Source organism: Phascolarctos cinereus, unplaced genomic scaffold (genome assembly GCF_003287225.1).
Source record: "Phascolarctos cinereus isolate Bilbo 61053 unplaced genomic scaffold, phaCin_HiC Scaffold_5;HRSCAF=322, whole genome shotgun sequence".
Lineage (NCBI taxonomy): Eukaryota > Metazoa > Chordata > Mammalia > Diprotodontia > Phascolarctidae > Phascolarctos > Phascolarctos cinereus.
Genome location: NW_027555958.1, coordinates 77,857,402 through 77,879,427, shown reverse-complemented (window position 1 = coordinate 77,879,427; position 22,026 = coordinate 77,857,402). Strand labels below are relative to the sequence as shown.

The window sequence follows — 22,026 nt, the reverse complement described above, 5'->3', positions numbered from 1 at the left end:
TAGACCTGAGTGCAATTCTGGCCTCAGCCACTTACTAGCTGTTTAGCTCTGGGCAAATTACTTAAGCCCTGTTTGCCTTAGTTTCTGCCCAGATTGTTATAAAGATCAAATGAAATATTTGTAAAGCATTTTGCAAACATTAAATCACTATAAATATTATTACTAAGAAGAGTGTACTATGTGGAAGGAGCAACATGAGCCCTAGTCAATAGAGCATAGCCCTCACATAGAGAGGCAAGCAATTTCAGGTAAGACCTGAAAGATGCAGAGGGTCTTAAATGCCAGGATGAGGAATACAATTGTACTTATTGTTCGATGAGAGGGAGCTCTTGAATGCTTTTGAGCAGACTGACAAGACCAGATCTATGTATAAGACTTATCTCATGGTAGTATTAAACGTAGGTTGGAGAAGGGAGACATGAAGAACAGAAGGCCAGTTAGGGGAATACTGAAATAGGAGAGAGGGCAAAGTTGTTCAACTCAGTAGATATTTATTAGTTGCTTACTCAGTGGCAGGCGTGGTACTAAGTGCTGGGGATACAAAGAAAGGCAAAAACAAAAAACACCCCCAAAACCCAGTCCCTACTCTCAAGGAGCTCACATTCTAATGATGACATGCTGAGAAAACTATGTACAAACAAGATATCTTCAGAATAAATATGAGATAATTTCAGAGGGAAGGCACTGAGATTAAGGAGGACAGGGAAAGGCTTCTCAGAAGGTGAGACTAGCTGAAGCCAGGAAAACAAGAGGTAGAGATGGGGAGGGAAAGTTCAAGCATGGGAGGCAGCCCAGTGAAAATGCCTGGAGTCAGGAGGTAGAGAGGGTCAAGTTTGAGGAGCAATGAGGAGACCAGTTTCACTGAATCACGGAGTAGGTAGTGGTGGGGACAGAGTAGAAGGGTTTAAGGTGTAAGAAGACCGATAGATAGAAAGAGGCCAGGTTAAAAAGGCCTTTAAAAGCCAAAGAGGATTTTGTATTTGATGCTGGAGGTAATACAGAGATACTGCAGCTGATTGAATAAGGGAGTGACACTTTAGGAAGTGCTCACACTTTAAGAAGATCTTTTTGATAGCTTTGACAGAAGAATAGATTGGAGTGGAAAGACTTGAGACATGAAGACCAACCAGCAGGCTGTTGGGACCAGGTGTGAGGTGATGAAGGCCTGCACCAGGAGGATGGCAGTGACAGGAGAGAAAGGGGTGTATATAAGAGATGTTATGAAGGTTGAAATAGCAGGATTTAGCAGCTGATTGGATATGGGAGATGAGACAGAGTGAGAAACTGAAGATGACATCTAGCTTGCAGGCCTGGATGACTAGGAGGATAGCAGGCCACTTGCCAGTAACAGGAAAGTTAGGAAGGGAAGAGGATTTGGGAGGAAAGATAGTGAGTTCAATTTTATACATTTAGTTTATTTTGGATATCTAGTTTAAGACATTTTGAGACTTCATGTTTTCTCTGCCAAAGGAAGAGGCCAGAACAGGAAAGGCTGGAATAAAAATGCCTAATGGTGAATTGATATTCAAGATAAGTAGTAAGATAGTATATAGCTGGTGAATTCAAGTCACCAGGTCCACATGACCTACATCCCAGGTTAATGGAAATGTGATCCATTATGGCTTTCTTCTAAGAGGTCTTTGAAAGAAAGTAATAATGGAAGAGGTGCTACAGGACTAGAGAAAGGCAGATGTTTGGATTTTCAAAAAAGGAGGGAGAGTGGAATCTACAAATTATAGCAATGACTTTGATTCCTGCAAAATCTTATTATTGAAAAGGATGGTTGGTGAATATCTGACAAAGTAAGTCGTGATTATGTAGAGCCTGCATGACTGCATCTAGAAGAGGTCATTCCTCTTGAATATTAAAGGTCACACCTTTAAAAAAAAAAAAAAGAAAAGAGAACTAGATCCTGTACCTTTCACACAGCATCTTCCTTGTGGCCAGGGAGAGTTTTTAACCAAACAAGAAATAAGTATGATCATGAAAGATAACATACTTTCAGTTACATGAAATTGAAAAAATTTTGTAGCAACAAAGCCAATGCTACTAGTATAAAAGGGAAACTTTTGGTTGTGGGGGAAACATTTGTATTAGATAGTTTTAATAAATTTCCTATTGAAGATTTTTAGGGAAATAACACAAATCTTTAGGTCCTGAAACCACTCCATAGTGGATAAATGGCCAAGGAATAGGAATAGTTCTCAAAAGAAAAATTGCAGACTACTAACAGCCATATGAAGGATTGCTCCAAATCATTAATAAGAAATGTAAATCAAAACAACTCTGAAGTTTGACCTCAATCCTAACAAATACCATTTGTCCCTGTGTTGTCTAACATTTGTATCAAGGACTTCAAATTTATTAAGCTTAGATATGAAATTGGCAAAGATAACAAAAGATAGAAGTAATCAACGTTGGAGAGGCTGCGGAAAGATAAGGGACACAATTATATTACTCTATTGGTGGAGCTGTTGCTTGGTTTGGCCATTTTGGAGATCAAGCTAGAATTATGCTAAGACATAGTAATAGTGTCTTTGTCGTTTGTCCTTTGTTTTTATAAGAGAACCAGTAACATCATGGGAGATATCTTGACTTGCTCATGAAATGGATTTAAGTGAGATAGAGTTGCACAAAGTCATCAGTTTCACTCCCTTCCTGAGTCATCAGAGTCCAGCAATAAGTGGCAGGACAAAAGTCAAGAGGACTAGCGATGGCTCAGGATGCAGTGGAAGACAAGAGCTGCCTTCATGGCCATTGGGACAAATTGTTCTCGTTTGCTTGGGGTAGACATCTCCCCAACTCACTGCCAGATTTGAGGCCGGTTGATTACCCTCAACCTGATTTAGCCCGTCTGTTGAGATGGTTTTACTGGGGTGTGGCTGCTGCACATGCTATGGCTTCTTGGAGCCACAGATGAAAGGTACCAAAGGCGATGTGCAGCCCTGAAAAGGGCTCATTCAGCAAGCCCTCCCTGAACATCCTATATACTCCATCTAATAATGATAGCTAACATTAAATAGCACTTTAAAGTTCACAAAATGTTTTACAAATATTACCTCATTTGTTCCTCACAACAACCCTAGGAGGTAGGTGCTATCATTATCCCCATTTTGCAGAAGAGGAAACCAAGGCAGACAGAGCATAAATGATGTGCCTAGGATCACCCAGCTAGTAAGTGTTGGAGGCCATATTTAAACTCTGATCTTCCTGACTTCAGGCCCAGAGCTCTGTCCACTGTGTCACCTAGCTACCCGTGCCTAATGTGTTCATACTCTTTGACCCAGAGATGCCACTGCTAGGCATGTAAACCTAAATTGTCAAAAACAGAAAGAAAGCCTCCTACATGTACCAAAATATTCATGGTAGCATTTCTTGTAGCAAAGAATTGAAAACAAAAAAGATGTCTATCAATTGAGGAATGGCTAAACAAAGTATGGTACATGTACATAATATTACTGTACCATAAGAACATTACTATACCATACCATGATGAATATGAAGAGTTCAGAAAAGCATTAGATGGGCTTATATTATCTGATGAAGAGTAAAGTGAGCAAAACCAAGAAAACAATGTATGTAATGACTACAATAGTATAAATAGAGCAAAGACAATCAAACTGCAAGCCATGTAATTATTATGACTTAGGTTGGCCCCTAGGTAGAAGATAGGAGAAAACGAACCCCTCTCCCTTCTTTGCAAAATAAGATTGTGCGTGTGGATTATTGCCTGTATTGTTAAACTTCATTAATTAGTTTTGCTGAACTGATTTTTTTTTCCTTTTTTAAAAATTCTTTGTTACAAGAGTTGGTTCACTGAGTAGGGGAAGAGGAAAAAGAAATTCAGAAATGACTGTGATGTAAAAAGAATATGTCAATAGACATTAGAAATGGAATAAAAATTTAAAAAAATGAAAGTAACTTTGCTTCCTTTTTTGACATAGTTATTAGACTATCAGATCAGAGGAATGCTACAGATATAATATAGTTTACTGAGAATTTGGCAAAACATATAGCAAAATGGAGGCATGTGGATTAGATAAAAGCTCAGTGAGGTAGATTCAAAACTGGTGAATGGTTAAAGCCAAAGAATAGTTATTCATGTTTTGACATCCCCTTGGTAAGTAGTCTCCAGTAAAATACCTTAGGGATGTATGTGTTTGTTGGCCCTATACTGTAGAATTTTTTTTAAATCAATAATTTAGTTAATATTACAGATGACATTCTTATCAAGTGTGCAGATGACCCAAAATGTAGAGAGATCCATACTAGATATCAGACAAGATTCAGAATCTTGATAGGCCCGATCATTAGGTCAGCTTCCTGGTTTGCAGGAATTCTCTTGCTACAGGTCAGATATAAAAGATTAACATTAAATTCAGAAAATCTGCTTCACAAATGCAAGATCAGAAAGGCATGGCTAGGCAATAATTTGAAAAAGGTCCAGGAGTTTCACTGGAGCGTGAGCTCAATATGTGTCAACAGTGTGATAACACTGACCAGAAAAGTTAACGTAACCTTAGCTAGCAGTAAAGGAAGCAATGTCTAGACCTAAGGAGATAATTCTATTTTGCTTGTGCCCTGATCAAACTACATCTCTAGTATTCACTTTTATTCTGAACAGCACATTTTAGGAATGGTATTACTTAGCTAGATAGGAGGTCAGTCAAAATGATAATACTGCTTTATGAGCACTGATTGAAGGACCAAGTTGAATAAGTATGATCCTTCACTGTTATAACACACCTTCACATACTTGAACATAACTATCATGTCTACCCTAAGCCCTCTCTTCTGCAAGTTAATATTCCTAGTTCCCTCAACGAAGCCGCACTTTTACCATTCTGGTACTGTGGAACAAAGAGAAGTATAAGACGTGATACCTGCTTGTAAGGAGTTTATAGGCTAATTAGCTTTCTCCCCTCAATAGAGGGGGAAAAATGAGTAAATAATAGACTATACAATACCTGATGATGTGGTATAGTCTTTTCAGGCTATATCAGTTCAGAGAGGAGAGATTTTTGAGGGCTAGAGTCATCAGGGAAGGTTTCAAGGAGGAGCTGAGACTTGATCAGGTCTTTGAAGACTTTCAATCAGTAAATCAATATTTATTAAATGCTGCCCATATGCCAGACTCTGATAGGTGCTGGGGATGTAAAGATAAAAATGAAACAATTCCTACTCTCAAAGAGCTGTTAGGTGAAACAAAATGTACACACATAAGGATATACTGAATAAAAATACAAGCTAGTTTAGGGAGGGATGGCACTAGAAGTTGGGAGGATCAGGAAAAGCTTCTTGTAGGAGAGAATGCTTAAGTTGTGTTATAAAAGAAGGGATTCTATGAACTACAAGTGAGCTAGGATTTGGTTAGATCAGAAAGCGTAAATATGAACTTATCCCAAGGAGATGGGAGAATAAACGTGATTTACTCCTAGGAGGGGGAGCAAAGTGACCTAAGTGGTGCACAGAGGAGGGTATGTGTTGGGTAGTAGTCAGAAACAAGATTGACAAATTATGGAGGGAACTGGAAACCAGACAATAGGCAGTGGAGATCTGTGGAAGGGTTCTGACCAGACGAATGACATTAGGGACATGGTGTGTTTAAGGAAAAAGTCATCTGGCAAGAAATATGTAGGAAGAATTGGATGAGGGAGATTTTGGAAGGAATTCGGTCAAAGGTTTGGGGCAGGCTAATGTTGTAATCCAGACATGAAGTAACAAGGGCCTGTTTGATAGTGACAAAGAGGAAGCAAGCAATGGATGCAAGAGACAGTTTGAAGGAAGGTTGTATAGGTTGTGCCTTTCATCTGTTGATTATTTCAGATTTATCCTGTATATAGCTTGTTTGGACATAGGTGTTTGAATGTTGTCTCTACCTGTTAGACTGTGAACCCTGAGAGCAGGGGCTGTGTTGTACAATTTTTTTTTTGTATCCCCAAGCTTAGCACAATGCCTGGCACATAGTAGACACTTAAATGTTTCTTGACTCACTAGACCTTGGTGATGAATTGATATAGAGGAGGATTGAGAGGAATGAGTCAAAGGTGACTTCAGAGGTTTTTTTTAGCATGAATAAATGGGAAACTGATGATATCTTTGACAGAGGTGGCAGTTGGCAGGGGTATCAGTTTGAGGAGCAAGAAGATGAAGTTGATTTCGGACACATTGAATTTGAGGAGGTAGTGGAAATAACGAGTAGGCTGTTGGTGACATTAATTGGAACTCAGATGAAAATATAAATTTGGTAGAGATACAGCTTTGGGAATTATGAAACAGTGGTTATTTAAGTTTTAAATGAATTTTAAAAATTACAAAAAATTTAAAAATCCCACACAAAAAACCCAGTGGAGAGATTTGAAGTGGATTATTAATGAGCTCTGTAATTCAATTTAGCAAATGTTTAAGGGCTCAAGTGCAAAGCACTGTGCTAAGCACAGAAGATACGAAGATTAAAAAAAATATTTTTCTGCCATCAAGGAGCTCACATTCTACTTGGTAGATATGACAGGTGCATAGATAAGTGTAGTTCAAAGGTAGGGCTATGATGAGGGCAAGTCAAAGAAGCAGAGGCTGTTCTAGGAAGATTTTGAGGGAGGAAAGAGCCCTTTAAGAGGAGTCCAAACCAAAGTCTAGCAGGGAATTCCTGTAGTTAAGGGCTAAGAAGAGGATGAAGAGCCATTAAAAAGAGTTTAAAAAGGAGCCCAACCAGGATGATGCAGTGCTCAGGACGTACTAAGGAAGGAAAGTATTTCAAGGAGGGGGAAGGGTCAACAATGTTGGGTGCAGAGAAGCAAAAAAAGTCGGGATTTGACAATAAAGAGATGTTCCTTTTGAGTAGGGTAGGGTTGTTAGAGATAGGGGAAGGAGGTAATACGTTAAGCCTTACATCTTAACAGTAATCATGTCTGCTTTCATGGAAGCTGGAGAATCGTCTCCTGGGGAGTAGGTCTGGATAGCAGAGTTTTCAGTCAGTTGGAGAAGAGAGTTACAGAATGTAGGCTTTTGCTGCTAAAGAGGAGGTCAGGGGCTTCAGTGGTGAACCTTCTGCAACAACCAGGAAAATAGGAAAAAGTTAGAATGAGAACCCCTAATTGTAGGAGAGTTACCATAAATCTGGAAGAATCAGAAAAGGGGAAATGGGGAAAAGCTAGAAGACAACTTCATTTTTAATCTAGGATTTGCATTTGCCTGCATTGTGGCCTAACTTTATAACATTAGTTACCAATTACGGTATTAACTTCACTGAATACTTTCTTAGGCGGTTTGCCCATTGAGGTCCTGTAAAAGCAAAGAACTGTTGTCCTCAGGTAGGGCCCTGAGTAACAGTGCTTTCTCTCTGAGGTTTGCTCAGAAGGGATGAGAGCTGGCAAAGGCCCTTCTCTCTTCCATCTCTGAACTGCATTTCAAACTTTAGTAAGCTATCTTTTCTCCCTATAAACTCAAGGGTTTTAGGGAAATGAAAGAGTATTTCCCTGTTCAGAAATGCTGGGGCTCTTGTTTTAGTGGATGCTCAGAACACTCCAGGCCTCTTGAAACATTTCAGAACCCAAGTTGTGACAGATCTTTAAATAGCGCCACCATTTTAATGTTTGTGTTTTCATTTCTCTTACCCTTTCAGGTTCAAGCTGAAGAAGAGCTACTAGAGAAAAATCTAGTAAACTGTGAAAAGGAAAATAAAAAACTACAGGAAAAATGTGTTGTATACAGAGAGGACCTGGAATCCATGAAAGACAAGTTAAGGTATGCTGTGAGCCTGCCATGGGCAGGGGGGTTCTGTTGAGATAGAAGAAAATAGAAGAAAACCACAGCCCTCTTCAGGGACTAAGGGTGGCCTTAATTCATTGAAAATGGCAATTTCCCAACACCTTTGTAAGCTTAAATTAAAAATGTCCAGGAATAAAGATAGATGAAATAAAAATGATATAATTTGTTAGCACAGATTAATATATATTGATAAGAATTTAGGATTTTATTATATATTCAGAGAAAAAACTAGCAGAAGTATTTTTGGACTTAGAGTTTAACTGTTTCAGTATAGAGATGAGCATTTTTGTTGAAACAAAACCCCCCAGAACATCCAAATAATACCACTAAAGAATTTGGTCTCTATAACAGTTTTTCCCCTCTACCCCTCCTTACCGAAAGCTTGTGAAAAATGGGACATTCATATAGATTAGCTAATGAAAGAAAGTTTGTAGTTTATTTCCTGTAGTTAGCATGCTTTAAACACAATGTCTACATTTTTCTTTGGTACAAATACCTGTGTGCCATAGTCTTGTTTTATTTAATTTTAGATGTTTACTTAATGTGTTGTTTCACACATTTTTGCATATATTTGTATCTATTTTTTACTTACAGGATTGGTATAATCATTTGAAGATTTGTGTTGCTTGATGCACCATTAGCTTGAATGTTAAAAAGAAGTCTTGGGGCAGCTAGATGGCACAGTGGATAGAGTGCTGGGCCTGGAGTGAGGAGGACCTGAGTTCAAATCCGGCCTCAGAACTGACACTTGATACTTATTAGCTAGCTGTGTGACCCTGAGCAAGTCACTTAACCCCAATTGCCTTACCAAAAAACAAAACAAAAAGAGAAAGAAAGAAATCTTATTTAACCCAATTCAAGGAATGGATCAATAAGCACAAAAAGATGCTTTTCTTTAAAAAATATATTTTGTACTTTTCTAAAAAGACAAGGGAAAAAGTTCATTATGTAGCTTTCTCTTTTAGCATTTTAATCCAAGAATCAGATTTGTCTGTTTGCTATCCCTTATAAATTATAGAGAGTTAAAACTCTCACCCACTCATTGAATCAAGTTCTGTAATGATCAATTGAACATTATCTGCTTTAGAAAGTATTTTATAGTTGAGAAACAGTGATCTGTAGTTCTCTCTCTTGTGTTCTTTAATTCTTAGCCTGGGAAAGTAAAGTATCCCTTGTGCTGTGAGGAATGTGTTACAGTCATCTTTCTTGGCCTGCACTTTAAAATAAGAACAAAAAGATCATTAAAATAGTAAGATGTTAAATTATTCCAATTAATTATATTACTTTTTTGAAAGTGTTTTTATTATTTTAATAAGTTAAAGATGGTGTTAAGAATGACTATTGAAAAAGAGAATATCCTTATCTTCAGTTCTGTTTTCTTGTTTATTCTTCATAGGCAATTAAAGGATGAAAATAATGATGGAAAAGAAAGAATAAGGAATATGGTTTTGAAAAACTCTGAGATCATGTCACAACTAACTGAGTCTAAACAAAACATTCTAAAGCTAGAGAGTGAATTAGAGGACAAAGAAGAAATTCTTAGAGAAAAACTTGCTCTAGTGAATGAAAACAGAGAATTAAAAGTTCTTATTACAAAGCAAAATGAACGATTGAGTTTGTGTCAGAGAGAAATTGAAGATTCAAGGCAAGAACTAAACAGTTTGGAAACGATTATTTCCCAGTTGCCAGTAAGTATGCTTGAAAATATTACATATCCCCATCTAGTTCTTTGTATAATAGAAAAAGAAAATTCTCCTTAGATGCTTTGCCAGAAGCTCTCGCATACTGATTGCTTTACTTGGTTGATCTCATTCTGCTGATTCTCTTTCCTTCCTGTCCCCATCTAGTACTCTCCCTTATACCTTCTCTATTTTTTTCTATTCTTTAATTTTTAAATTTTTTAATTCATTAATTTTTAGTTTTCAACATTCACTTCCACAAGATTTTGAGTTCCAAATTTTCTCCCCATCTTGTCACTCCCTCCACCCCAAGATGGTGTGCATTCTGAATACCCCTTCCCCTGATCTTCCCTCCCTTCTATCTCCCCACCCCTTCTCTCATCCCCTTCCCCTTCAGTTTTCATGAAGGGCAGGATAGATTTCTATACCTCATTTCCTGTATATCTTATTTCCCCTTATACCTTCTCTTGAACCAAGTGCCTGCTTTCTGTCCCTTAACTGTCTACTCACCCTTCTTTCCATCACGAAGCAAGTGTTATACCTTATCTTTTTCATGTCACCACATTTCAGTTGGTTTCATCACACTTCTAGTCTCATCTTCTCACTTTGAGGTTGTTTAGTAGTTCGTGTGTGAAGGGACTGTTGACTAGTGAGAGGGAAGAGCAGATGTGGAGTCAGGCTACAAGTGAATAGTGGTTTGTGGTTATTTTTTTTCTTTTTTCTTTTTTTTTAGGCAATTGGGGTTAAGTGACTTGCCCAGGGTCACACAGCTATTAAGTGTCAAACATTTGGTCTAAGGTTGGATTTGAACTCAGGTCCTCCTGACTTCAGGGCCGGTGCTCTATCCACTGCGCCACCTAGCTGCCCCTGTGATTATTTATTTCTTCTACTCCTAGATGATCTCAGCAAAATCACTTACTTTATTACATGCTCTATAAAGTATAGGGGTCCAAGAACTTGTTTTTTAAATGTTTGAAAACTGAATTTAAATATAATTGGTTTCTCTTATAATCCTTTTTAAAGGATTTTAAAGATTTTAAAGGATTACTCTGAGGCATCTGTAAGGTCCACCCAAATGCCAAAGCTCATGACCAAGAAAAGGTGAAGAAGAAGCACTAGATAAAGAGCCACAGAATTTTAGAGCAGGAAGCGGTCCTAGAGATGATGATTTTATTTTATAATAACGGCTCAGGGAGGTAAAGTTACACAGAACTGGGCCTGCTGGCACAAGTTTGTCATCCCAGCCACCTTGGAGGTGGAGGTTGGTGGACCTCTGGAGCCACGGTGGTCTGAGCTGCAGTGGGTAAGGCCAGCTGTGAGTCAGCCCTAAGTCCATCATGATTGTGGTGTGGCCCCAGGCAGGATATGGAGTGGGTCAGGGCTTCCATGCCCATCATCACGGGATTGCCAATTAGCAGCCCTGGCACTTCTCAGTTTGGAGGGATAGAGAGAGATCCAGTCTTAATAAAGAAAAGACAGGTGTAGTAGAAAGAAACCTAGATTTAAGAGTCAGAAGACAAGGGTCCTGGCTCTGCCACCTATTAACTTTGTCACCTTGGATAAGTCACTTAACCTCTCTGACCCTGTGTTGGCCTTTCATGTGTCCTAGCACAATGCTTAGCAATAATAAATGCTGGTTGACTGACTAATTAACTGTTTTCTTATTTGTAAAGTGAAGTTAAATTCCTGAAAATATTATATATGAAAGCACTATATATGAGTATATAGCATTATTATTAAAAGTACAAGGTAAGCTAAAAAATATGTATTTTTAAACCTGAAATTCTGAATCTTAACATTCTATGAGATCCCTATCACAGATTCGATAAGTTTGAAAGAAACTCTTGAAGTCCAGCCCCTACTTAAAGCACACATTCCTTCCTGCAATGATCAGCCGCCTCCCTGGAACAGCTGCAGCATCAGGGAAGTCATAACCTCCTGAGGCACTGCATAACTAACTCTTCCTGTTAGCAAGCTCTTCCTTGTGTTGAGCCAGAATCCCTCTCCCTTTGATTTCTACCCCTTGGTCTAAATTGAATCCTTTTTCTGCAGACTGTGTGAAGACTGTGATCTTCAAGAAGTTTTAGGCCTTCTTTTCTTGAGGTTTTAGCTCCTTTAGGTTATATAATTTTAAATTCTTTTTAAAAAAATTTCTGAATTTTTTTCAATTCATTTATTTATTTATTTTTAGTTTTCAACATTTACTTCCACAAGATTTTGAGTTCCAAATTTTCTCCTCATCTGTCCCCTCCCCTCACCCCATAACAGTGTGCATTCTGATTACCCTTTCCCCCACTCTGCCCTTCCTTCTATCACCCAACCCCCTTCTCTTATCCCCTTCCCCTTCAATTTTCCTGTAGGGTAAGATAGATTTCTGTACCTCATTGCCTGTGTATCTTATTTCCCAGTTTCATGTAAAAACAATTTTAACCTTTGTTTTTAAAACTTTGAATTACCAATTTCCTCTCTCCTTCCTCTCTCCCCACCCACCCTCATTGAGAAGGCAAGCAATTCGATATAGATGTATAGTCATGTGTAGTCATGCAAAACACTTCCATAATAGTCATATTGTGAAAGACTAACTAAATTTCCCTCCATCCTATCTCTCCCCCCTTTTATTCTATTTTCTCCTTTGACTCTGTCCCTCCTCAAAAGCGATTGTTTCTGATTACCTCCTCCCCCATTCTGCCCTCCCTGCTATACCTCCCCCCATCCCCTTCCCTCTACTTTTCTGTAGGGTAAGATAGATTTCTATGCCCAATAATTTTAAATTATTTCACTATCCTGGTGAGCCTTCTTTGGACTGGTCACTTTCTGCACTAAACATAATACTCCAAAAGTGGTCTGACCAGGGCAGAATGCAGGAGACTATCAGCTCCCACATTCTGGACCAGTAGTTTTATTCATGGAGCCTACCATCATAATAACATTTTTGGCTGCCATATTATGCTGTTAATTCAGATTGAACTTCTTATCACTCACCCACAAATACTTTTTCAAATGAATTGTTATGTAGCTACAACTCTCATTCTGAACTTTCAGCGTGTTCTTTTTTGAGATACACCCACACATATACATACATACACATATATACGTGTAAGCTTAATCATGTTTGTTTTTAAACTTGCAGTTTAACAAAGAAATGTTTAATTCTAAAACGTGTTTCTGTAAGCATCAAGTGGAAAACTTCTCAGCCAAGGAAGATCTCTGTGTTTCTTGCTGTGAGCTAAATAGATCAGTGATCTCGAACCTCAGGTATAGTGTTTAAGATCCTGGAATGATGGCAAGCATTAAAATGCTTTTATTATTGGTAGTGATATATAATATTTTCTATAAATGTGTTTTTTCACAGACTTTTGTTATTCCTTTCTTTTGTTGCCAGGATTAAGCTTGCAGTGAAAGAGGCAGAAATTAATACGCTTCAAACAAACCTAACTGCCAGTCAGTTTTCTGGTCATTTTTTGGGTGATGGTGAGATACAGGAAGGTGGCCGATTAAGTGGCTTAGAAACAGAACCTGTAAAATTAAGTGGAAGTCAAGCAAGTATGCAAAATTATAATTCATCTCTAATAAGAACTATAATTTTTGTGATGGTTATTTTGGGGAAGCAATTCTATCTTGTGATCTGTTGTTTTATGAAATTATTAGTTAATGTCCAATAGAGTGACAGAATTCTTTTTATTCTTCATTTTCTTTAATCAATAATAAAGGGCATGATTTCATTGCTTTCTTTTACTATTATCCAAAGATCTTTTTTTGTACATTGTAACCCCGCATCTATTGTCTTATGATTTGGCTCTCTCCACAAGTTAGGCCTCTCTAGAAATTAAAGGGAGAGAGATTCTGGTTCAACGCAAGGAAGAGCTTGCTAATAGGAAGAGTTAGTTATGCAGTGCCTCAGAAGGTTATGACTTCCCTGATGCTGCAGTTGTTCCAGGGAGGCGACTGATCATTGCAGGAGGGAACGTGTGCTTTAAGTAGGTTAGGTACCTGTTTACCTATGGTAAAATCTTGGTTATTCTGAATACAGCCTTGCAGAAGGGAAATCTTTAATTTTCTGGAATGGATCTGGATCCAGAAGCAGCCACTAACAACAGCTTAAAAAGAGCAAACCCTTTTTGGCTGTGAAGAAGCAGACCTTGACCATCCACCAACAAACAGTCAAGTTATGAAGAAGCAAAGGCCTAACCCACTAGAAGGGACCTGCTCCCTACCTGGACATGGTACCCAGAATGGATGGCTGTATCTGTGTAAATGCCAGCCTTTTCACTGGAAAGTTGAGGAGTCTAGAAGCCGTGACACTCTTGGAAATGCAAAGAGAAGAAAGAGTGCAGCAGTCATTATTTGCAGCACAAACGGAACATTGTTGGTGGCAGAATCTGTAGTCAGCCATTTATTAAGTGACTACTATGTGTCAGGCACTGTGCTAAGCACTAGAAATACAAAGAAAGGCAAAAGACCGTCCCTGCCTTCAGAAAGCTCCCAGTCTGATGGGGAAAACACATATGAACTACTGTATAGAAACATGTTATATACAGGATAAATTAGAGATAATCTCCGAGTGAAGGCACTAACATTAAAGGTGATCAGGAAAAGCTTCCTATGGAAGATAGGCTTTTTACTCAGACTTAAAGGAAGCCAGGAGGCAGAGATGAGGGAGAGAGTTCCAGGCATGGAGAACAGTGAAAATACCTGAAAATCTAAGAGTAAGGTTTTGTGCCAAGAACAGCAAAGAGGCCAGTGTCACAGAGTATGAGGGGAAGGGTAAGTGAGGGGTAAGAAGACTGTAAAGTTAGGAAGGGTCCACATTGTAAAGAGCTTTGAATGTCAAACAGAAGATGTTCTATTTGACCCTGGAGATGACAGAAAACCACTGGAACTTATTGAGTAGGAGTGAGATGATATGGTCAGATCTGTGCTTTATGGAAACTACTTTGGCAGTTAAATAGAGGATGGACTGGAATGGAGAGAGATGAGGCAGGCAGACCCACCAGCAAGCTAGTACAGTAGCCTGTCAGGTGATGAGGTACTGTACCACACCACCAGGTGGCAGCAGAGGAGAGAAGAGGGGGAATGCAGGAAGGTAAAACTGACGGGTCTTAGCCACAAATTGAACATGGGGAGGTGAGAGAAAGTAAAGAGTCAAGGATTACACCTACATTGCGAGTGGGAGGACTAGGAAGGATGGTGATACCCTTGACAGTAATAGGGAAGTTTGTAATGGGGGAGGGATTGGGAAGAGAGTTCACTTTTGGACATTGGAGTTTAAGATGTCTATAGGGCATCCTGTTTGAGATGTCTAATAGGGAGCTGGAGATACAGATCTAGAGGTTAAGAGGTTAGAGTTGGACTAACTTATGAGATTTGAAGTAGATCTAAAAATCATCAGCAAAGAGATGATGAAACCAGGGGACCTGATGAGATCACCAAATAAAATAGGTAGAGGGAAAAGAGAAGAGAGCCTAGGACAGAGCCCTATGGGACATCCACAGTCAGTGGGCATGCCCTAGATGAAGATGCAGGAAAGGAGACTGAGGAGGGGTCAGACAGGTAAGAGGAGAAGCAGGAAAGATGGTGTCATCATAGCTTAGAGAGGAGAGTATCAAAGAAAAGAGGGTGATTGACAGTGTCAATCTGCAAAGGTCAAGAAGGATGAAGATTTTAAAAATATTTTTAAATATTTGTTTAGTCATTTTTCATTTTCAACATACACTTTTATGAAATTTTGGGTTTTAAATTTTCTCCCCTTCTTCCCCGCCCCCCAAGACAGCATGCAATCTGATGTAGGCCATACATGTACAATCATATTAAACATATTTCCACATTAATCATGTTGTATAGAAGGATTAGAACCAAATGGAAAAACCACGAGAAAGAAGAAACAAAAAAAAGAGAAAATAGTGTGATTCAATCTGCATTCAGACTCCATAGTTCTTTCTCTGGATATGGATAGCATTTTCCATCATGAGTCTTGGAACTGTCTTAGATCCTTGCATTGCTGGGAAGAGCTAAGTCTATCAAAATTAGTCATCACACAATATTACTGTTCTGTGTACAGTGCTTGCTTCACTCAGCATCAGTTCATACAAGTCTTTCCAGGTTTTTCTGTAGCCTGCATCTCATCATTTCTTTTTTTTTTTTAATTAACTATTTTTGGTTTTCAACATTCACTTCCATAAGCTTTTGAGTTTTAAATTTTTTCCCCCTCCCTCTCCTCCTTCCTCCCCAAGATGGCTTGTAATCTGATATAGGCTTTACATACACATTCCTATTAAACATATTTTCACATTAGTCACATTGTAAAGAAAAATTAGAACCAATAGGAGGAGCCACAAGAAAGAAGAAACAAAAAAAAAACAAGGAAAAGAGCAAATACTATGCTTCAAATTGCATTCAGACTCCATAGTTCTTTGTCTGGATGTGAAGAGCATTTTTCTTCGTATGACTTTTGGAGATGTCTTAGATCTTTGCATTGCTGAGAAGAGCTAAGTCTATCAAAGTTAGTCATTGCACAATGTGACTGTTACTGTGTGCAGTGTTCTCTTGGTTCTGCTCACTTCACTCAACATAAGTCCATACAAGACTTTCCAGGTTTTTCTGAAGTCTGCCTGCTCATCATTTCTTTCTTTTTTTTTTGGCTTGCCCAGGATCACACAACTAGTGAGTATTATGTGTCTTATGCTGGATTTGAACTCAGGTCCTCCTGACTCCAGGGCCGGTGCTCTATCCACTGCGTCACCAGCTGCCCCCCTGCTCATCATTTCTTATAGTACAATAGTATTCCATTACATTCGTGTACCACGACTTGGTCAGCCATTCTCCAATTGATGGGCATCCCCTCAATTTCAAATTCCTTGCCACCACAGAAAGAGCTGCTATAAATATTTTTGCACATGTGGATCCTTTTCCCATTTTTATGATCTCTTTGAGATATAGACCTAGAAGTGGTATTGCTGGATCAAAGGGCATGCACAGTTTGATAGCCCTCTGGGCATAGTTCCAAATTGTTCTCCAGAATGATTGGATCAATTCACAACTGTAGCAACAATGCATTAGTGTTCCAATTTTCCCACATCTCCAACATTTATCATTTTCCTGTTTTGTCATGTTAGCCAGTCTGATAGGTCTGATGTGGTACCTGATGAAGATTTTTTTAAAAGGCCATTAGATTTTGCAATTAAGAGGTCATTGTAACTTTGGAAAGAATAATTATAGTTCAATGATGAGGTTGAAAACTAGATTTTGAGAGTTAAAAAGACAGTGAGAAGAAAGGAAGTGGAGATATCAGTTATCCATGACCTCTTCAAGGAGTTTAGCCACAAAGGGAGAAGAGATATGCAACAATAAATAGCTAATGGGTTTGGGTGTATCAAGTGATGAATTTTGGAGGATGAGGTAGACATGGGCATGTGTGTAGCAGAAGATAGGTAATTCGCATCAGGAGAAGCAACTAGAAAGCTGGCCTCAGAATTCAGAACTACTGGGTTCAAACCTCACACTGATAAAATCTGATTGTGAATCTTGAGCAAGTCACTTAATATTCACTTAATCTCTTAGTTCCCCAAGGAATTCTCTACAACTATAAGTTGGAAAGAAGGTATTTTGGTAGAGGAAGGCCCCTTCAAGAGAGCTCACCATTCTGCTAAAGTCACAGATGTGGGGGAAAAAATATAACAGGTACTCTGACTACACAGAAGAGAACCAGTGATGAAGGGACAGCAGAACAGTTTTGCATCTTGAGAGGTGGTATACATAGTCATCTGAACATCTGACGGTAGAGGAGATCTTAAGAGCGGGGAGGGAAAGGTAGTTTGAAAGTGTTGCCAACAGTCCCATGTGGCACCCCTCAAAAACCCTCAGAAGGCATACCAACGGTGTAGTTTTACAGTCTTTGGATGTATGGGGTGTTCAGAAAGGACTAGGACCTCTGGTGTGAGGGCTCGCCAAGCCCTTTTCAGGCCTGCTCACCCACCTTTGGTGGCTATCTGGTCACCCAACTCTCACCTTTGGTTCCAAGAAGCTATAGCATGCATTGCAGCCATACCTCAGTAAAATAGTCTTAGCAGATAGGCTAAACCAGATTAACTGTAACTGACAGGCTTCAACCCTGTCTGTGAATTATGGGGATTTCTACCCTAAACATGTGAAGACTTTTCCCAGCAGAATGGGCAGATAAGAACAATTTGTTCTAGTGGCCATGAAGGTGGCTGAAGCAGGCACTATGGAATGCTTGCTTAGAGGTTGGTCTGACATTGAAGACGCCCAGGTCATCTGCTGCATGCTGGGCTCTCACCAGTTGTTCTGACTTTTGTCTTGCCACTGGACCTCGATGATTCTGGAAGACAGAGTGCGGCTGATGAATTTGTGCAACTCTGCTTCACTTAAGTCTAGCTCATGCCCAAGTCAAGACATCACTCCTTGATATCATTGGTACTCTTCAAAAACCAAGGACAAACAACAGAACATTGTATGTAGAACAGCATCCGTGTCATCAGTGTAACTACGTGAAATTTGCTAGTCATTATGATGATCCTGAGAAAGCCAAAGAAGTTGCATTTTATTCATTATATCCTTACTAAGAAGATGTGTATAAGTACCGTTTAAAATGTTTGCATTTTTAAATCTCATAAAAGCAGGCTTGCACAAACTGCAGCCACGCAGGCTATCCACAGCACACCAAAGGATTTCCTCTCCGTACAAAGGATGTTTTCCTCTATGTTTTTTGCTGCCACTTGAAATCCTTTGGCATACTGCAAGTGGGCCACAAGTTATGCAGGCTTGCATTAAAGGTTCAACCCTTTAATATTTGGATAAAATAACTATCTGGAACAATTCATTCCTGGGATTTTACTTCATGTAGGATGGGCACCCCTTTCGTAATGGATTCCAGTTCTTATGCTTGAGTGTAGAAATTGTTTTGTAACATTTGTCTGAACTGTTTGACTAAGTCTGTTTATGTTTTGTGCATGACAGTTTTAATATCAGACTGTAAATATAAATTATATCTTTGGTGTTGTAGCAGATCATTTCCAATGCCAAAAACTACATACTGTGAGCAAGCATTTTGAGAGAGAAAAGGAAAGACTTGCGGTTGGCATAGAAGAATTACGTGCTAAGTTGGCAAAAACAGAAGCTGAGAATTCTGAATTAAAGGCTGATATGGCTCACAGGACCAGTCAATTTCAAGTGATACAGGAAGAATTATTAGAGAAAGTTACCAACTCTAGTAAAATGGAATCCGAAGTAAGTGGATTTCATTAATAAACATAACTCTAATGCAGAAGAAATACGGGAGAGGTGTCTTTGTGTTTTAACCTTTGGGTTAAATTTGGCTTTGATATTTTATACTTTATAGTGGTTGAAAGATGTCATAATCATGGTGGAAATAATACTAATCTTATGTTATACTTAAAATGAAATTGTATGTTATGACTTCCTCTCAATTTTATTTGAAACAATAGAAGCAGTAACTTATAGATAGGTCCATACTCTTAAGTGTTTTTAATGTGATGAATTTATTATAAATATTTAAATAATGCATCTCCCAGCAAGAGCAAAGGAGAGAATAAAGAACTGATATTACCTACTTAAAAAGAGAGAAGTGTGCAGTGGAGATTGAATCTTTAACATTCTTCAGCTATATAAAGGGAAAGTATAAGCTATTAGAAGCAGTTGCTTCTTTCCACTGAGGCAGGAACCTGCTGCTTTTCTTTTTTCTATGTTGTGCTTAGCAGCTAGTTGGTACAGTGAATAGAGTCCTAGGCTTGGAGTCAGGAAGACCTGACTTCAAATACATTCTCAGATACTTATTAGGTGTATGACCCTGGACAGGTAACTTAACCTCTGCTTCAGTTTCCTCATCTGTAAAATGGGGATAATAGCTCCTACCTCCCAAGATTATTGTGATGTAATAATCTTTATAAAGTGCTTATCATAATAGGTGTTTAATAAATGCTTGTTTCCTTCCTTGCTTCCTTGATACTAGGGACTGCGTATGGGAGACATGCCTGGGTTAGAGTGGCTGGTTTTTGGGTTTTTTTGCTGCTTTTTTCCTTCAGCTCCCTTACTAGGGCAGAGGGAAAGGCCTATGGGGAATGAATGTGAGTAGTGATAAAGGTGACTTACATTCAACTTAAGCAATCATATCTCCCCAGAAAATTTCAAGCATTAAGATAGAAAACTTTTTGAGTTGATTTAAAGTCCTACCTGGACACAGGGATATGGGTTAGATTACTTCCATTTTCTTAGTCTGCGATTGTTTCTGATTCCACCCCTGCTAATGTTAAGTGATTACTAATTTTAAAAACAACTCGTGATTATATGGAATCCAAAGCTATTTACAAAAGGAACCTAGATATTCAACATAAATATTTATCACTGTACATTTGCTTAGCTTATTCACAGTCATAGAACCTTTAAGCTGAAAAGAACTTTAGAGATGAAGTACAATCCCTTTATTTTCATCAGAGAGAAGAATTGTAACCCAGAGATGTGAGATGACTTTCTCAAAGTTACATAGCTAGGAAGCAGGAGTACTACAGATTTCTGAAATCTAGGTCTTTTGACTTCATATCCAGGGTTTTTCTACTACACAACATTCAGGTATTACATTTAGCAGTATGTGTGACAATGCTGATCTGAGGAAAAAGGCTTTTAAACTTGAGGATAAGAAAATTAACTACCATTTTCTAGAAAAATAAAATTTATGTTCTGCTTGTCAAATATACTTGTCTCAAAGTGTATATTAATTTTTTTCAGATGACAAAGAAACGTTCTCAGATTCTCACATTAGAAAAACAGCTGGAAGAAAAGACAATTGCTTATTCTTCTGCTACTGCAAAAAATTCTGAACTGGAACGGGAACTTATGGTAAAAATAGCTTTTAACTGAGAATACTTCTTTTTGTTCTTGTACTTTGTAATGGCATGTTTTAAGCATTAGCACAATTATTAAAGTGAGGATCACCACAAATTCTACTATATGGTTTAGATCATTTTGCACTTATTTCTATTTTACTCACTTTTTCAGCCTTAATGAAATACTTGGGCATTCTATTGTCCCCATATTTTTATGTTTCATTCCATTGTAATTGTTGCAGCAGCTTTGGGCTATGTTCAACTCAGAGCTTTGGATTTTTTTTTTCATTTTTACAACTTATTTCCCATCTTAAAAAATTCATATCCCTTTAAAGTAAATAATTATGTCAATTTCAAAGGCATTAAATATTATTCTTTATGTAAAAACATTAAGAAAAACTCCTTGGTCCTTATTCTGCAAATTTTAAGAAATTTTATACTTTCACATTGATTACATAATTAATATGCTTTAGATAAAAAAATTAACCAGTCATATTTCCTTAAAAGCATTTTTATATTTTCCAGGAGAAAAATGAAAAGATACACAGTTTGGAATCAAATATAAATTCAGAACATGAAAAACTGCGTTTAGCCTTTGAAAAGGCAAAGAAAATTCATCATGAACAGCACAAAGAAATGGAACATCAGATTGAACTAGTAAGAATTTATTGCATTAAAATATAATTTCTATTTCACCTTTAATCTTTTAAAATAATTTTAATAATTTCAAATTAAAGCTATTCGGCAGACTCTCCATATTCTTTATTAGGTAACATCATTTGGATGAAAATCAAGTGGAAAAAAATGAGAGAGCAGCAGCATACTTAAGAACCTTTGAATTAAAGGGGAGGAGAATGCTAGGGTAGAATGCTGGTTCATATGAAGAGCTCCAGAGAACAGAATAGTTCATAGATGTTTTAGATTAGACTAACCAGCATGGCTAGAAGAGAAATTTTAGGAGGGTTATCATTATAATTTTAGAAAATACTTGTCATTATTGCCAAAAGGATAAAAAATAGCCTAGAAAATTTTTATGATAAATGTCGGAATTAAAATTGCCGGGTGCCCTTCCTCTATGCAGTCTTGGAAAATACGAATTTTGGATACATTTGTCTAGAAAATGTTGCATGGATCAGGACCTGTTATTTTTTGGTCTGACTTGAAGCTATTCCAAAGGGTTTGATGTTGTCTTGGAATGGCCTTCATATTGAGGATGTAGGGCAAGGCTAGACCAATTTTCTTTACATGCCTTTCTCCAAATTTAGTAGCCAGGTACCTTCTTTAGCTTTCCAGGGAGGAAAAACAAAAGACAACATAGGATATTGGTTCCATAATGTGTTGCCACAGGGTATTGATTCTCAGCATTGTTAAATCTGGGTCACCAAGGAGCTACAGAATAATCTCAGAGGACTCACTGCAAAAACTCAAAGAGCTATTCACTTCTAGTCTAGGTATTTCCTAGTCTATATACATGGCTGGAAGAGGCCGTAGTGTCTAGCCCCTTTCCCCCAATCCCACTAGGCCTTCTATATGCCTCCTTGCCTTCACATCTGATTTATGCAGAGATTGGGGCCCTGGTTGGAGTTGGAACAGGTTCACTGATATCTAAGAAATTCCAGCATACAATGTGGAAGTCTTCATTGTTTCCTGCGCTGAATAACAATGTCTAGTTCAGTGGACTTCTTTTCAGGTCATTATGATAATAAAATGTAAATGAACCTCCT

At 38.2% G+C, this 22,026-nt stretch overlaps 1 protein-coding gene across 5 annotated transcripts in view; it reads left to right on the top strand.

Annotated features, from left to right (window-relative positions):
* Nucleotides 1-22,026, top strand: part of CCDC18 (coiled-coil domain containing 18) — a 97,781-nt gene that overhangs the window by 21,730 nt on the left and 54,025 nt on the right. For all 5 annotated transcript variants that reach the window (XM_020972028.1, XM_020972030.2, XM_020972027.2 and 2 more), the window contains exons 8-14: nt 7,622-7,743; nt 9,164-9,455; nt 12,577-12,701; nt 12,829-12,989; nt 18,466-18,689; nt 20,205-20,315; nt 20,828-20,959. In XM_020972028.1, coding sequence (XP_020827687.1) covers nt 7,622-7,743; nt 9,164-9,455; nt 12,577-12,701; nt 12,829-12,989; nt 18,466-18,689; nt 20,205-20,315; nt 20,828-20,959 — 1,167 coding nt within the window. The remainder of the gene's footprint in view (nt 1-7,621; nt 7,744-9,163; nt 9,456-12,576; nt 12,702-12,828; nt 12,990-18,465; nt 18,690-20,204; nt 20,316-20,827; nt 20,960-22,026) is intronic.